This window comes from Hydra viridissima, unplaced genomic scaffold (genome assembly GCF_058129835.1).
Source record: "Hydra viridissima isolate aposymbiotic clone 2 unplaced genomic scaffold, HvirCarnegie_v1 scaffold_6, whole genome shotgun sequence".
Taxonomy (NCBI): Eukaryota; Metazoa; Cnidaria; class Hydrozoa; order Anthoathecata; family Hydridae; genus Hydra; species Hydra viridissima.
In genome coordinates this window covers 3,378,527-3,397,093 of record NW_028324305.1, presented here as the reverse complement: position 1 = coordinate 3,397,093, position 18,567 = coordinate 3,378,527, and the positions used below count along the sequence as shown (strand labels likewise).

At 29.6% G+C, this 18,567-nt stretch overlaps 1 protein-coding gene, 1 non-coding gene and 1 pseudogene across 2 annotated transcripts; all 3 read right to left on the bottom strand.

The window, feature by feature from the left end:
- Positions 1-47: 47 nt before the first annotated feature.
- Trnaf-gaa (transfer RNA phenylalanine (anticodon GAA)) lies at positions 48-120 on the bottom strand. The gene has a single exon. It is a non-coding gene; the product is annotated as a tRNA-Phe (tRNA).
- Positions 121-1,789: 1,669 nt separating this feature from the next.
- On the bottom strand, positions 1,790-18,506 carry LOC145190038 (uncharacterized). The gene is made up of 8 exons (XM_090089708.1): positions 18,270-18,506; positions 18,059-18,150; positions 11,130-11,210; positions 4,250-4,308; positions 2,865-3,138; positions 2,359-2,454; positions 2,172-2,262; positions 1,790-1,902 (listed from the first exon to the last, which is right to left on the bottom strand). Exons 1-8 carry the CDS (start codon positions 18,376-18,378, stop codon positions 1,859-1,861), a joined length of 846 nt encoding a protein of 281 aa, XP_089945834.1. The 5' UTR covers positions 18,379-18,506; the 3' UTR covers positions 1,790-1,858.
- Positions 13,464-16,569, bottom strand: LOC149886655 (uncharacterized; annotated as a pseudogene).
- Positions 18,507-18,567: the final 61 nt, after the last annotated feature.

The window sequence follows — 18,567 nt, the reverse complement described above, 5'->3', positions numbered from 1 at the left end:
TATTTTTAAAAAGAGATGATGAAAACAACTCAAAATTTGAAAAGAATTGCCGAAACCCGGGATTGAACCAGGGACCTTCAGATCTTCAGTCTGACGCTCTCCCAACTGAGCTATTTCGGCTGACGATTCTTTAGGGGTATTAGTTTATATAAAAATAATTTTAATATTATGCCTGGTGTCATGTGACCTAGTGATGGAATTTCTTATTGTGTAAACGAAACTAATCATTAACAAATGTTGAGAATTAATTCTTCTTATCTTATAACCATTACTTATTGTTAAGATAAGAAAGATAGTTGTTTGTGAGAGAATCAGTTTTGGTGTCATCTGTTACGAAACAGCACTCAACTGTTCCACGCTTTTACAGATACACAAAATTCGCAAAACCTTTGATAGAGTGTAATCAAAATATCTGATTTTGAGCAGAGTACTAGTGGTGTTAGGTTAGAATGAGATTGTGAAATAAACGGGGTTGCTTATTGTATTTAATTTTCTATGCTTTTAAAAAACCAGTTTTATTATTTTCTTTTTCTTTTCTTTTTAGATGGATAGCAGTTCTTGTGGGATATCAAGAACAAACTCATCTACATCAGACAACTTTGAGCTAGCTGCTCCAGATGGGCTGATTTCTCTGTAACAGCCTGTCGAAGAATATGCCAAATAGAATGACGTAAATACGATGTTGTCTTGACATCCATCCCAAATACCTCCATCTCTAATATAACATATTACTTTTTCACAAGAAGTTGTCTTTTTTTTCTATCTAAGATTTGGTAACAACGAGCCAAAGAAGACATTTATTCTCTCATGAATGCTTAATGCCAACGCATTCATCTGCTGTTTTGAAAAGCCCACTGTGAGATTCTTAAAACATTTTGTAAATTGGCAAAAATCGAAAAACTTGAACTATATACTTTTAACGATTTTTAACTAGAATACCGTTATGTAGATTACCGCTACTTCTTATGTACATTACCGAGCATGTCTAACATCTCAGGTGGTACTGGGTACTAAATTATACAGGTGACTTTAAAATTAAATCCAAATTAAATCTTTTATCAGCATGTTGTAAATTTTAAAAAAAGCCAGAATTCTATAAAATTAAACCTTCAATGTTTAATTTTTCATCAAAATGGTGCATTACAGAGGTCATATTCAAAATTCGTTGATTTAAAACAAAATTCGCTGGGGGACCATAATGTATATACAATAGGGCCAAGAAAGATAATTTCATGACGGCATTCAGGGGCCCCACAGGTTTAAGTGTCAGGATAAGTTATTATACACGTTCTGAATTAGGAGAAAACATACTTGAATAGAAAACCCAAACAAACTTACCCTTTAAAATCTAAAAAAAAAATTTCGGTTGAATTCCTAGTTTTGCTCTTGTATTGGAAAATTAAGAAAACTATTAGGAGTATTCGATTTTAATTTTTTAACATAATCCTAGTTGTTGAGCGTTGTTTACATTTTATTTTTGCTTGTTCGGTTATGTAGATGCAATTTACAACGTTAAAAATCAATAAAAAAACATTAATTTTGTGAGGCGAAAAAAAATATTAATTACATTAATAATTTTTTTCGCCTCACAAAATACAGAAAATTGGTCTGTATTTTGTGAGCTTGGTGAGGTCTGTAATTACAAAGAATATTTAGATTTTATAGGATTGGATTTTTACAGATCTGTATCTACAAAATACTGTAAATATTTATAGGATTGGTTAAGTTAACTAATAATGATAAAAATTTGTATTTATACCAACAGATTTTGTTAAAAATGAAAAATACGTTTTCAATTATTCCTTTTAATTTATGCAAAGAGATCATACAATAAATATATAAAAAAATCAACCAATGATCAATCGCTGTCGCTGTTCGAATCACTTAGTTCTAAATCGTCCTCTAAATAACAGAAGTTGCGGATTATACCTTAATAATTATTAAACATTAAAAGTTGTTAAGGATTTCTTTACATAACTGTGAGGCTTAAGTATAGATGATACTGTAGCTTTGTAATAGAGTTATAGATATTGCTTGTTTATTGATAAAGAAACCCCAATTATTAAAGTCAGTAAATTTAATAAAAAAGGATTTTCTTGAACTGGACAATACTTATTCCGGCACCATTAAAAAAAAATAGTAACCTTTGAATTAATAAAAAAAAAACTTACGTAGAGTGCTCATAAACTTTTCACCTGTAGAATTATTCGGCGAAACTGAATTAATGTTCGCTGGAAGAGATTGATACGGTTTCATTGTAAACTGAAAAAAATAAAAAATTTTCGGAAAGCTTAGACTCCTTGGTTACATGATTTTGAAGACCGATTAATTATTGTAAAAAGAGTTCAAAAAACAAACTTCGTCAAGTGCGTTTGGCTTGTTGTCATCACTTTCTGAATCAGAAGAATCTGAACTGGAAGAGGAATCTGATGACATGCTGATGCTGCGATTTGCCTGAAATAAAATATAAAGTATTTAGAAATTTTTACTATCTCAAATATTTAAACAACAAAAAGAAAGATGTTATATATTTATTTAAAAAATTTAATGTAAAAATGTAAAAAAAATAACGGTTCTTTTAAAAAAATCTCGTCACCAATCAAACTGATCTAATGTGAAAATGAACTCTGACTTAAACACATAGAACCTTGCACCTAGCTATAACATCAACAAATAGATTTACGAAAAAGAGATAATCATCAAATAGAAATTGACAAAAAACTAAATAAGTAAATTCAACTGCAAAATCTTGATAAAAATACCATTTAGCATTACTATTATTTTGATTTATGTGAAGCTTTTTTAAAAGATGATTGATTACTATATTATTTTATTCGTTTATTAGTAAAGCTGTGATCACTTACTGTAGAAGGCAGCAGTTGAGGAATCAAAGGATTACTTTTAAGTGTACCAGCCACTTGTTTAGACACTGAAGTTTGGTTTAAAGGTTTCACCAACTGCTGTGTTTGCTGTTTATTAGAAGTGGGTTGACTGGATTGTGGTTGATTGATTTGTGATTTGGACACTGGAGGAGTAACTTGCTGTTTAGATGATGGTGTTGAGGAAAGTTTATTTGGTTTATTTGTAGATACCGAATTCGGTTTCACTTGAGCAAGCTTTACAGTATTATCTCCAGATCTTAAGAAAAAGAAAATCATTTGGAGAAAAAAAATTAATTTATTTTACTTATGTTTATGTTATTTTAACATGGGGTTTTTACTGAAACAGCTAAAGGAATAAAAAGCTTCATTGTTTCATTTCTCTCAGTAACTTTCTTCTAAGTTTACAAAGGGAGGGAGGGGGGGGGGGGGGGGGAAAACAAAGTTTCCTTGTTTTATTTGTCTCTCAGACAGTCATGACAAGCAACACCACTGAAGTCAAATCTAAAGCTTGGAACTCATTTGTTTTAGTTATGAGTAATTTCCTAGATTATACGAAATCTGACAATCATGTTAAGCTTTTGGGTGCATGCTATCAAACTTGCAAGAGTTAGGCTGCAAAATTAGTAGTAAAATCTTCTTCCTGCACTCGCATTTAGACTGATTTTCACAAAATTTGAGTGATTTTAGTGAGGAACAAGGTAAAAGATTTCATCAGGATATTTGGACATGAAAGAGCATTATAAGGGAAAGTGGGACTCACATATGATGGCAAACTACTGCTGAAGTTTGCAACAAGACCTACCTTAAGTCAGTCAGTTTTATAATGCACAAAAGGAGACTCATAATTTAAAAATCCCACAAATGATAACTTTGTTGTTAAAATATAGGTTGAGTACAAAAAAAAAAAATCAGTTGCAAAAGTGTAAACAAAACAAATAAAAATAACTAGATAACTAGAATGATCTACTATCTAAAAAAAATTATAATTTATGATTTATTTGAAGGTTACCCACTTAACAAATCCTTTAAATATAAAACCTTTTTTAAACACATTCTTGTTTTTTTTTAAATATTTAAATATGCAAAGAAATAGCCAATAAATCATAAACCTTGCAACTTTTTACAGTAAGGTAATTAAAAAGCCAAAATTAATGATAAAAAAAAAATCGAAGACTGGTTAAATTTAAAGTTTCACTTATATATTCACAAATTTATTTTAAACTTTTATCAAGTATTTACTATCAGTGTTGCTAATAAAATAAAAGATTTTCAAAATAATAATAAAGAACTAAAAATAAATTAAGAAATAAAGCAACTTGATACCACATGTTGCATGTTAAAAGTGATTAATTATTTTTATAACTAACCTGTCCACTCTATGCTTTTTTAAAGGAATATTTGAAGAAATTCGTTCTAGAATGATTTCCTAATGTTAAATAAATATTTATATACATACCCACACATCTATATATATATATATATATATATATATATATATATATATATATATATATATATATATATATATATATATATATATATATATATATATATATATATATATATATATATATATATATATATATATATATATATATATATATATATATATATATATGTGTGTGTGTGTGTGTGTGTGTATATATAAAACAAAATTTTAAGACCACATCAGTTTTAGTTATTAATAACAACAACTCATAAAAATAATAACATAGTTAGAATGTACTTAACTAAAATACATATAAAAATTTTATTTGAAAATTTTTTTATTTTAAGTGACAAAATTTATGACCATTTAAAAATTTCTTTCTTAATTGTAAGCTGGTCCAGCTTTTTTTCATTACTTCAATAATTCTATTTGGTATTGAATAAGTAACATTTTAAAATTCATCTGAGGTTATGAGATCCCAGTAAGGGTCTGCGTCTCGGAATCGTTTTCTCGAAATGAACCGGGAAACGCGTAACTAGACGAGAAATTTCCCGGAAAAAAATAACGAGACAAAGGAAACAATTATCCCGGAATAAAGTTATAAATCGGGACATAATTTTTTTCTCGGAATTTAAAAACTGTGTCCCGGATAATAACGAAACGTTACGAGACAGATCAATTATATTAACTAAGGGTCTGCGTCTCGGAATCGTTTTCTTGAAATGAACCGGGAAAAGCCTAACGAGACGAGAAGTTTCCTGGAAAAAAAATAACGAGACGCAGACCCTTAATATTAACTAGATATCTTACTCTTGCTTTCGCAGTGAAGAAAATTTTTTGCCAACCAAGTTTGTTTTGCCAGCCAGAAACGACGCACAGTGACTCAAAACAGCAAAAAAATGGCACTAAAGCCCTCACAGTTTTTTGGTAAATATAGTGCTCTTTTTTAAATAATATTAAATTAGAATAATCATTTATTTAAAAAGTAAAAACAGTTTTTTAATAAAACTTATATTTTACATTTTATGGTTAAAAGAAGTTAAAAATTTTAATATTATTTTCAAAGAAATCTAAAAAATTAGAGATTTTTATTTAGTAAAAATGGAGAACTTTTAATTTAAGTTAAAGTCTATATTTACTTTGAAGATAATCTTGTAACTTTATATATTTTTTGAATTTGAGTTTTTTACTTGTATGACTTGTTTTAACATATCAAATATAGTTTCAAGAAACATTTTTATCATCATATGCTACTTAGAAACTTGTTTAAATGTTTTAATTTGAATGATGATTTACTATTCAAGAGGTGCTAGATATTTGAAATAGCATTACTTAACAGCTTCAGTATTTCCTGTCTAATATACAAGTAACATTTACTTAAACATTACAGCGAACGTCATGTGATAATTGTCAAAGAAGTTATAACATAAAATGTTAAACAGTGTAAAGTGAAAAATGATATAGAGTACTTAAAAATGTTTCTGATATATATTAATGATTTTAAAAACAACAACAACAAAAAGGTTAGATCTTATCCCGAATATACGTGAATTAGGAGTGGATAAATTACCATTTTGGAAGGATTTACTTAACGAAATCAAATAAAAATGAAGAAATTAGCAAATAGAACATAAATTAATGCTACTTTAGATAGATTAATTTCAAAAGTGAAGAAAAAAACTAAAACAATGTGGTAGAAATTATGATTCTTTTATAGAAAAAGAAGACCAATGGCTTCAAGAAAATCTTATGACCAATAAAAGTAGCCATTTTGGTTCTGGAAAACCCCATAAACAATGGGTGGTCCTTAGAGAGCAAAGGAAAAGAGAAAAAATAAAAGACACTTTGGATAAAATCTTTCCCTTAAATATGAGTGTAAAACAAACTCTTGCATTAGAAGTGAATACTGACCTCGGCGGTAAACAATATTAAATGATCAGAAACTTAGCCCTTGGACATATATCTATCCACTTCTTACACGATATTTTAGTGGAAAAAGTTAAATACTATCCCAAAAATATTTTTTTCCCCCTGATTTCAGTTGCTATTTTATTACCATTTTTATACCATTAACTTTTATAAAGCTGTGTTTATGTAGATGGTATAACAATATCAATAATAGCAGCTGAAATAAATAATGGTAATTGTGTCAGAAATTCATTATTTAAATTTCACATTAAAGATTAACTAGTATATCTCGTTATGTCTCGTTATGTCTCGTTAAAAAGATGTAAATTCCGGGAAATTGTAAAGCTCCTTTTTTGTCCGGGACATCTCGTCTCGTCTCGGTATCGTCCCGGATTTCGACTGAAAATTGAAAATTGTCTCGATATTTGTCGCTAATCGGGACAAAGCTTTTAGGATCGTATCGTCTCGTCTCGATTTAAAAAAATAACGAGACGCAGACCCTTAGATCCCAGCGCATTCCTTTGCTTTTTTCTTTCATCTCATTAACATTGTTAAATTGCTTTTCATTTGCATAAGCCAAACAAAACTGCTCCAAACTTTTTCAATAGGATTTAAGTCTAATTTGAGCTATGGATGATGTCTCTATCCATAGCTGAAATCAAAATTGTTGAAAACATATTGAAACATGCATCTATTGAAAATATAGGAGCAGTTTTGTATGATTTGAGCTATGGAGGCTATCTCTATCCTGTTAAAAAATAGGAATTTCGCATATTTTTTTAAAGCAAGGTAACAAACTTTCTTTATGTAGTTTTTCAGAATCTAGAGTACCTTTAACGGACACAATACTTGATTTTCCTTTACTTCCAAAGGCTGCCCGAAACATTAAACTGACACCTCTTAAAATTATATCTAGATAAGAAAATTTTTCTTCCTTTCTTAAATCATGCCAATAATACTGATAACTATCAGACCCATCTAAACTGAACTTCTTTTTGTCAGACCATACAACATCCAATCTAACCTCATTTCAATCGAATTTTTAGCAAACTCAAGTCTAGCTTCTTTTTGTCTTTATCTAATTGCTGGGTTTTTTTTTAAATTTTTTATGATTAATTAATGGATTTGATTTGATTAATCGCTAAATAGTTCAAACACTTGCAACTAATGATAAATCACTTTTTATCTTCTCATCATTGATTGTTGAATTGCTGATTAACTCTTAATCAGTGGTCTTTTGCTTTGCCCATTTTTTAAATTAACAAAGATAATCTAAGAAAATATATTTTTAAAATTCAAAATAAGTTCAATTTACATTAAAATAATTTAGATAAAAAATGTTTTAAAAAATAAAGTGGTTTTAAAGTTTAGTCATTTTGAAAATATTCATAATTTCAATTTTTAAAAATTTTTTTTCTGTAAGTCCAAATTTTTTTTTATATTCATGCATATATTAGGGTGCATCAAACGCCCCAAGGTTTTTAAATATCCTTGTACCCATTTTAAAAAGTTTCCTTTTGGGCCAAAATGGTATAATATAAAATATTTTTTACTCATATTAACATTTAGGGGGTCCTCTAGTCATTTGAAAAATTCACATTTACCTATCATAGACTATAAACTCTTAGCAATTTCTTCAATCATTTTTCATGTTTAAGTTTGAAATAAATAATGTTAATTTAGTTTAATAATACTATATCTTTGATTATTATATCCTTGCTTTCTGCATTTGACTGAATTAAATATTTTTGGGCTTCCTTATGAGAGAAAAATCTGGAATTTTTTCCTGTTATTTTGAATTTATCAGTTGGTAAGCAACTATCTTTTTTAATTGTATAATAAAAATTTTACATATTTACTAATTTTTATCACTTTTCAAAGCATAAGTGATAATAGGGAAATTTAGTAGCATTAAATAACTTTTCATTATTATTTACCAACTTACTTTTAATGGCTAATGGTACCTGTGGTGGTTTTTTTTACCTTCAAATAACACTACTTACCTTAACTGTAACTTACCTATTTTTTGAGTAGTATGACCTGTAATGGCATCTCCTTCTAATTCACAATCCAAAGGTACAAGGAAGTCCCTTGCAATATTTGGTTTGGGTGAAGCTATTTTGCCTGAAGATGCAGTAATCACTGGTGCCCGCCTTCCAACCAGATGTCAAGTACTCTGTTGCATGATGTGCCACACAAATGTTCCAAATAAAATCACTAATGTAAACCATTCTCAATGGGAAGCAGCATGACTAATATTGAACCAACTAGTGGTATTTTATCGTAGAGCAAATATTCCAATGATTTCAGAACTCAAAGCTTGTGAACGCATCATACAACTGCTAAAGGAAAATGCTAAACTCAGGGTGATACCAAAGGAATTCAGGTCAAATGCATCAGCTGTAAGCAGGATAAATGCTATGGAAGCTTCACTATGTGAAACTTTTCCACTCTGGCCAGCTGATGTAAAAAAGCTTATTGCAAATGCTGAAGATATGGCATTTCTCCACTTCATGAAAACTAACAGAACTGCAACTTTTGGATCAAAAGATAGCATATTAGATAAAAAGATTCAACAAAGTAATGTGCAAAAGCAATTGGCACAGAGAAGAGCTGTTAAAGAGAAGCAAAGAGCAGATGAAGGAGAAGAAACAGTAACTTGAAGCCTATTAGATACAGATATTAGCAATGAAGGTGAATGTGACCTGAATTTTGAGACTATGAAGACAAGTAAAAGATGCCATCACCATTCCTCACACACTGGGACATCTGCATTTATTCCTCATGATATATTGAAACGTCCCAGACTTGTTGCTTTAGCAACACCCTTGAATATGTCTGCAGCTCATTTACACCAGCATTGATTGAAGAGTCATAAGGCAACAGTTCTGATGTGTCTTTTTCTTATGCTACTGCAGACAGATCCCGGAGAAATGTTGTTCAACAATTGGCAGGAGACTATAAAGAACAATGGGTTGCACCAGACTTGGCAACTCTTCATTGGGACTCAAAATTGATGACTTCTTTAACTGATAAGAACGCATCTGAAGAACAGCTTTGTGTAGTGGTTGGAAATGAAGAAAATTTGAAGCTACTTGGCGTTCCAATATTTTTATCTGGCGAAGAAAGCTCAGGCAACAAAATAGCCAATTTAACACTTGATCAGTTAAATTCCTGGCATTGTACAGAGTCAATTGTCAACATGACATTTGGCACAATCACCTCAAACACAGGCCACATTTCTGCACCATGTGTGACAATCCAACAAAGACTTGGTAATATCTTGCTATGGTCTGGCTGTCACCATCATATTGGGGAAGTTGTGCTTTCACATGTATTTGAAGATCTTAAAATTGAGACTTCCAGATCACTTGATGTAGTTCTTTTTTCAAAATTCCAAAAGAACTTTAGTCTTATAGGCAAAACGTTTAAGAAATCGTCTTTGACTCAACAAAGTCTTACAGTCAAGAAGCCAAAACTTTTCTTTCCTCATGCAGATCTGAAGTCCTGAGGGCTACTCAAGCTGAGCTTAAACTGAGACGTGATGATTACAAGGAGTTTTTTTTATACACTCCTCATAGACACAGAGGATACAGAGAGTGTTACCATCGGGTGCATTACACAAGGCAAGATGGATGGCCAAACTAATCTATTCTATCAAAATATGCCTGTTGCAACAGCATATTAATGATCTTCCTTGAGGGAGTATTACAACTGCCCACCAAGTGCAAAAAATATATGATTTTGTTATATTTGTGACACATGTCTACAGCACATGGTGGATGATGTGCTCCTGAGCTGCAGGTACTCCTTGGAACAATATTTAGCTCTTTCGCAAACTTTTGCAATATGAAGCAGTAAATGCTAATATTGCAAAGAGTGCCGTACATGCATTTCAGCGCCATTTGTGGTATTTAAGTGCAGAAATAGTGCCTCTGGCTCTATTTAGCCATTTTCCACCATGCGCTGAGAAACATCTGCTGGCTGACCAGTTGCTTGAAATTCAACCAGCCGCACCTGTTACATCCCCAAGAAGACAATAATGGACAGGTTTTGGAAAGCTACAGTTCCCTTCTAAAAAAGATATCACATTATCAATTAAACTGACAGATTTTGTTCTATTAGATTCATGGTTTACGTTTTACACACTAAAACTGCAGCCAGATTCTTAAATGAACACGTTTCTTGTGGCCTGAATCTGGAGCATATCAAGCTTCAATCACTAATATTCAAGCAATAAATGTCATTAATGACTGTGCAGAAAGAGGGATTAAGCTTAGCAGCGATGTTGTAATAAAAGAATGAAGCAGTGTACCATAACAAATTGCAAGTGATCGAAAAGAATCGTCAAAGGCAACCAGATTTAAGAAAATAAAGCTAAAGTTTATATAAGCAACTAACTATGCACTGTAAACTATTACAACTGTATTTTTAACATTATTGACAATAAGTAAGCACTAAATAACTTAATAAAAATTAATGATATAATGTTTTCCAGTTGTTTTTCTTGTTATAATTGTCGTGTAATACATTATTCGCTATGTTAATCTATATACAAAACTTTGCATCAATGGAAGACCCATTAAACATTGACTTAAAAAATTGAAATTTCACAAAAAAGTTTAAAACAATATTTGGAAAAAAAATTAACGTAGGTACAGTCAAATCTTTTAATGTTTACAAAAACATGGGGTGTTTGATGCACCCTAGCATATATATAAGCTATTATTTATCAGAATAATATACTTAAAATAAGAATTTTTATAAAGTGGTCTTAAAATTTTGTTGAGGAGTGTGTTTATGTGTATAAGATTACAAAAAATACCATGACAATACTTTTTGCTTCTCATTTTTAATATTCTACTCTTACTAGCAATATTCATAATTTTAACCAAAATTTTGAAACTTACACCTGTTTGCTGATCAATGATAAGAATACATTCCTTAAGACATGGTTTCTTACCCCCTTTATAGGTAGTGACGCCAGAATCCTGATAATATAAAAGTAAACTGAACATGTTAAAGATACTTTCGACCAACAAATTAGTATACTAGTAATAAGAAATTTGTTCTTAAAACAAATGAGGATATCGAAGAGTTGTTTAAAGATAAAGAATCCATATATATATATCTTAAAGATGCAAGATTTTTATTGTTAAGTCACATGTCATAAAAATGTGAGATTTATTGTTAGGTCACATATATAGATGTCATAAAAATGTGAGACTTAATGTTAAGTCACATATATAGATGTCATAAAAATGTGAGATTTGTTAGGTCACATACAGTATGTGCCAAAACTGTTACCATGTTTGAACAGAGAAATATTTTCTATTTTTTTTAATAGAAAAGCTGTGAAGAAAATTGAAATTTTAGTTTTATTAATTAAATCTAAGACTTAGCTAACTGAAATATTACTTTTTATTAAATTTAGAGGATATTGAATTTTTTTTATGCGAAGAGCGAATGGTGACAATTTTGTTGCGAATGAAAGCAATTAACATATTTGCCCACAGTTAATTAGGCATACGACATAAATTAATAGCCTTATGACTAAAATGATTGAGTTATCAACTTTTCACAGATTTTTAATGATTAAATATCATTTAAAGTTTGATTTTGTTTACAAAACATAAAAAAAGTATTGTTATTATCATCATGAGGAAAATAAATCTTGAACTAGAAAAAAATATTGTGGAAAGGCTTAAATCCGGACAATCTTATCATGAAATCGCTGCTGAGTTCGGAAAGTCTCATAATCTCATATATAAAATCAAATTGCGCAATAATTTAGAAGTAAATAAGCCTAAAAGTGGTCGAAAGTGAAAAAAGAAATTTTTACGCCAAGAGACCAAAGAACAATCGCTCATTAAATTGCTTCTGGAGAGTCTAAAACTGCAAAGGATGTTACTAATTTAATGAATAATAGCTATGGGACTCATGCTTCAGTGCGGACAGTCAATAGAGAGCTCAAAAGAATTGGTTTTCGACCCAGAAAAAAGATCAAGAAGCCATTGTTAGTTTCTTGTCACCGCCCAGCTCGTTTAAGTTATGCGAAACTTCATGCACACATGACTTTTGATGACTTTTATGACTGGATTTGGACAGATGAAAGTAAAACTAATATGTTTGGATCAGGTGGTATAAGATATAATTGGAGAAAGCCTAATGGGTCATTCCATGCCAAATGGACCAAAATTTTAGGATTTCAACATGGACCTCCTCAGATTTTGATGAAACTTAGTGGGTTTGTTAATATCAATGAGAAAAGCAGTTTCTGAAAATCTCAGCATAAAATCTTTTGTGGTTCATAAGGTACAGTCGTTTGAAATTTCTGATTTTTCCAAAAATAAAAACTTCAGTAGCAAAAACATGTTTTCTTCATATTTTGAAGCTCTATATTTTTAAAACGAAATTTCAGAAAGCCTTCTAGTTTTTTTTATTGTATACAACTCTTAACTTACTTTAATAGACTTTATTTCAATGATTTCAGAAAAAAAAAATAGTGGGTACTCATGGGGAAGTCACAAAATCAGAACAATGAAAATTGCCCAAAATGCATTAAAAACAATAAAAATAAAGTTATTGTTGTACTTTAGTTTGTGTTATATATTCTAATACAAAGTATGTATGAACTTAAAAGTATTTCACCATCAGTACTAGAAACAAGTTTTTAATTAAGCTTGAATTAAAGTTTTTAAATAGCCCTAGCTCTTACCTGCCCCTCTCCCCCCTATCCCAAGCATTTACTTTTTAACATGCACATTTTTGCCCAGAACTTAGAAAAAATTTGTAATTGGACACTTTTCATTACACGGTGTGTCTGGTTTTATCTCTGAAGTATTAAGTGACTTAATAGCCAAACAGACCACTAAACATACACATATAAAAACTGTGAAATTTAGTTTTAAATGTCAGACAGTAAGAAGACTACATATAAAACTTATAAGTAGCCTATTAGGTTAAAATGAAAAAAAAAAGACTTTTTAGTCTAATTTACCCAATATTTAATACCATGACCATAAATTTTGTAATATTTTTCCAATACACTCACTATTGCACCCTCCACATTAATTTGACTTATTTGATTATCATGTTCAAATTTAGATTACAACTTATACCAAGTTAATATAATAACTTATATAAGTTATTTGATTTGTCAACACAATGCACTAGTTGATTATGTAATAAAAAATATTATCTAATAAACAATCAACATTGAATCTTTCAAATAAATTTTTGCTAAAAAACTATGTTTAAAACAAATAAATCTAATTTATAATAATTTTGCTAAATTTTTTTTTAACTATGTTACTTATGCTATTGTACAAATGTAATATTTCAGTTTTTTCTTGAGTTGATAGTTCATAGCATCTACCAGTTGTTGATTGAACTTTTAAAGATGAAAATTTGCATAAAACATGCGTTATTGGAACCCAGCAAATATCTTCTTTATGTGGCCAAGTAAAAGTGTTTAACAAAATAGACTGCTTCATGAACTTGATAAGAACATCTTGATTTTCTTCAGATGTTTCCACAATATTGCCTAAAAACCATTTTACATCATAAACATATGCTATATTAATTCCTGGTGAAAGAGAAGCAAGTGGAACCACATGATGCATTTTAGAAACATTTAAATTAGTGTACATATTATCAAATGACACCAGTCTCATCTTTAAAGTAGTTAACGATTGTGGTATAAAACAATGGTGGTTTCTTGTTCCTGGAATTGTTAAACAAGTAGCATAACGTTCTTCTAATTTAAACTTTATGCAATGTAATGCAATTGCATCATTTGAAATGTATTGAAAATATATTCCTTTAATATTTTTTCTACACCAATCATACATTTTTTCAGGTGAATTAATAGGATCTGTTAGTGATTGTAAACTGGTCCTAGCTACAAGTCTTTTGACAGAGCCCCCAACGCCATCACAAGCACTTTTTCCATGTGATGTGGCAAAAAAATGCCATTCTGCAGATACTTTATGATCTAGTTTATGTTGACATAAGTTAGATGTTTTTATAATTTTTATATTGTGAACCTGCACCATCGCTAAAATAAATGCAGTGGTTAAAGTAAGGCATCAACTCTTTCAAATGTTTTATTACTTCATAAATAAAACAATGAACTGAGTTTGTATTGTGTTGCAAATAATCTGAAATAATACAAAGACTTTTACATTTTATCATATTTTCTTCCATATAGTAAATGACAAAAGGATGTAACGTTGCTTGACTGTTGTTCCAATGGAAACCTTGTACTGCATCTTGAATTAAAAAACTGTAATTTTCAGCAAACTCTAGTAATACTAAAATATGATTACTTGGTAATGTTATTTTTAGATGCTGCAAATATGCTGCTTGATTTTTGGCTATATAACGATGATCTCTTAATTTCTCTATTTGTTGACAAACTTTTTCAATGAAATCATCCACTGGAAGAGTTAGTGTAACTATATCATGTTTTTGTTGGCTTTTTGCCACTGATTAAAGGTGATTTCTTCCAAGCTGTGTTTATCAAATAAAGCAGTAAGATACTCTTTAAGTGTGTTGGTATCTGGGCAGTTATTGCAACTGTGCAGCATGCAATCTTGATTGTTTAAGTCACATGCAACTAATATCAAGAGGTCTTTATAGTCTAAAATATCTGGTATTTTTAATGCTAAAAGTTTTGCATTTTGGTGGTACTCACAAACACATACTGAATGGAGACCTGAAGCACCTCCAATAGGAATACACCACTTAGGTCTAAGTTCACAAAACTTGGAAAACCCAATCCTAATATCGTCAGAAATTTTAATGAACTCTAAATAAAGTTCTTTTATGTTAAGTAATAGAAGTTTTTTTTAAAAATGTTGTCTTTTACCATTAATTTGGATTGAGACATACTGTTTCATACCTGGACACATTCAAGAGTATTCATCTGATTGGTAAAATTTATGAACTTAATTTTTTACTGTATCACTAATAGATCTTCCTTCTTTTTTAGATAGTTCTGCCATTATTCCACACATTTGTTTCAAATTCCTGTCAGCTTTTACCATTCTAAGGGAAGCAGAAAAATAGTTTTGTGCATAATTAATGCTCCAACTCTCAGGAACCAAAGTCAGTAATTTAAGTTTTTCTGATTTCAAAGATACATCAAGCTTTGCTTTAATTAATTCCATTAATGAATTCAAGTCTTGTTTACTTTTGCAACACAGCTCTTTTGTTTTCGGTTCATCCTTAATTAAATCTGGAGAAACTCCCAAAACAGTTGCTATTTTCTTTTGGGTTGCAGTATGGATTTTGTTCATTTTTCTTTTTGCATAGCTGACCCTGTCTTTATGAACAACCAAGGATATTAATGCTTGAATTAAAGTTTTCTTTCAAAATGTTAGTCTCATAAAAATCATTATCTTTATGTTGACATGTATTGCTTCCATAATCTTTTTTGTTATTTCTTAAATAAAGCATTTTTCCACATTCTGTACAAAGCTTATGACAAGGTATTAAATCAAACTCTTTCGCAACATCCAAACTGATTACTCTGATAGATTCTAAAAGGTAACACAATGATAAAACATTAAAGAAGCCATTATCTTTTAAAAAATTTATTAAATAATTTATGTATGTCAAATTTTTTTTTAAATACTTTTTAATTTAACTTTGTGTTCGTTGAATGGATCGCAACAAAAGCTTCCATCAAACGAAGTCTCAAATCTATCCAAGTAGACCTTTTCATGGTAATTACAAATAGTTTGAATATGATTTACTTTACTCTGCAAGTGTACAAGTTCTTGATCTTTTTTTGTTAATTCCTCAAAACCTTTAATTTTTTTGATTTTGGTAAATTTTACTTCATGACAATTATAACTAAATGCTTTTCCAATGGAACATTGAGTGAGATCTAGCAATGCACTTGCCATTTATTTTTTATTTCTACCTAAAAAGATTTATTTAAAAACAAGTTTTGAAACTAAGGTTTTCATAAGTTTTGGCACAACGAATATATAGGAATTGATAAAATTTGCAAATAAAAAAAAAAGATATGAAAAGAAAACTCAATAATTTGCTTGTTTTTTATGTCACAGCTTTTAAATGTGTATGTTGAATTCTTTGTTTGTGTATATAGACACTTCATACATCAGACATATTTCCTTCTAAGTTCTGGGCAAAAATGTGCATGTTAAAAAGTAAATGCTTGGGATAGGGGGGAGAGGGGCAGGTAAGAGCTAGGGCTATTTAAAAACTTTAATTCAAGCTTAATTAAAAACTTGTTTCTAGTACTGATGGTGAAATACTTTTAAGTTCATACATACTTTGTATTAGAATATATAACACAAACTAAAGTACAACAATAACTTTATTTTTATTGTTTTTAATGCATTTTGGGCAATTTTCATTGTTCTGATTTTGTGACTTCCCCATGAGTACCCACTATTTTTTTTTTCTGAAATCATTGAAATAAAGTCTATTAAAGTAAGTTAAGAGTTGTATACAATAAAAAAAACTAGAAGGCTTTCTGAAATTTCGTTTTAAAAATATAGAGCTTCAAAATATGAAGAAAACATGTTTTTGCTACTGAAGTTTTTATTTTTGGAAAAATCAGAAATTTCAAACGACTGTACCTTATGAACCACAAAAGATTTTATGCTGAGATTTTCAGAAACTGCTTTTCTCATTGATATTAACAAACCCACTAAGTTTCATCAAAATCTGAGGAGGTCCATGTTGAAATCCTAAAATTTTGGTCCATTTGGCATGGAATGACCCATTAGGCTTTCTCCAATTATATCTTATACCACCTGATCCAAACATATTAGTTTTACTTTCATCTGTCCAAATCCAGTCATAAAAGTCATCAAAAGTCATGTGTGCATGAAGTTTCGCATAACTTAAACGAGCTGGGCGGTGACAAGAAACTAACAATGGCTTCTTGATCTTTTTTCTGGGTCGAAAACCAATTCTTTTGAGCTCTCTATTGACTGTCCGCACTGAAGCATGAGTCCCATAGCTATTATTCATTAAATTAGTAACATCCTTTGCAGTTTTAGACTCTCCAGAAGCAATTTAATGAGCGATTGTTCTTTGGTCTCTTGGCGTAAAAATTTCTTTTTTCACTTTCGACCACTTTTAGGCTTATTTACTTCTAAATTATTGCGCAATTTGATTTTATATATGAGATTATGAGACTTTCCGAACTCAGCAGCGATTTCATGATAAGATTGTCCGGATTTAAGCCTTTCCACAATATTTTTTTCTAGTTCAAGATTTATTTTCCTCATGATGATAATAACAATACTTTTTTTATGTTTTGTAAACAAAATCAAACTTTAAATGATATTTAATCATTAAAAATCTGTGAAAAGTTGATAACTCAATCATTTTAGTCATAAGGCTATTAATTTATGTCGTATGCCTAATTAACTGTGGGCAAATATGTTAATTGCTTTCATTCGCAACAAAATTGTCACCATTCGCTCTTCGCATAAAAAAAATTCAATATCCTCTAAATTTAATAAAAAGTAATATTTCAGTTAGCTAAGTCTTAGATTTAATTAATAAAACTAAAATTTCAATTTTCTTCACAGCTTTTCTATTAAAAAAAATAGAAAATATTTCTCTGTTCAAACATGGTAACAGTTTTGGCACATACTGTATACAGATGTCATAAAAATGTGAGAATTATTGTTAAATCACATATATAGATGTCATAAAAATGTGAGAATTTTTTTTAGGACTTTTTAAAAAATGTGGAAAATAAATATGAGATTTTAAAAGATTAACTTTAATTTTTAAGATATTCTATAAATATAATACTGTTAAAAAAAATAAATAAACAAAAACATACATGATTAGGTATTGTAACAGTACATTCATTTTTTGCCCCAATCACTACTTCTCCTGGTCGACTTGTGTCTACAGAGGCAGGCTTAAAATCATCTGTAAGGCAATAGACCATTAATTTTTAAAATAATTTTTCTTTCATACAAAATATATTATTCTAATAACACTTTTGTAAAGGAGCTTTTTGAAAATAGAAAGTTTAACAATGTACTTACATCTCATAGTGTAGTATGCCTCTGTTTGTTTATTTGGTAGAAATGTTGAACCAATTGTTAAGTCGTAGTCTTTTCCATCAATTAATCCATGATAATTTAATGCAGCCATATTGAAATTAGTTCAATATAATATAACATACCATTAACAAAAAAATAAAACAAAACAAGAAATGGCTCAGTGACTTTTACTTTTGAAACTGAAAACAGAATATATATATATATATAATAAAAATATAAAGAAAACAGATTTTTCTCTAAATTTCAGAACTTTTCTTATGAGAGTTATCTTAAGAACCTA

What these genes read in the sequence shown, in the direction of transcription:
- LOC145190038 (XM_090089708.1), bottom strand. Translation starts at nt 18,378, where the DNA reads ATGGCTGCATTAAATTATCATGGATTAATTGATGGAAAAGACTACGAC. An exon ending in TCATTGATCAGCAAACAGGT is followed by an intron (nt 4,309 to 11,129) that starts GTAAGTTTCAAA and finishes ATTTAACATTAG; the next exon opens with GAAATCATTCTAGAACGAAT. An exon ending in AAAAAGCATAGAGTGGACAG is followed by an intron (nt 3,139 to 4,249) that starts GTTAGTTATAAA and finishes CTTTTTCTTAAG; the next exon opens with ATCTGGAGATAATACTGTAA.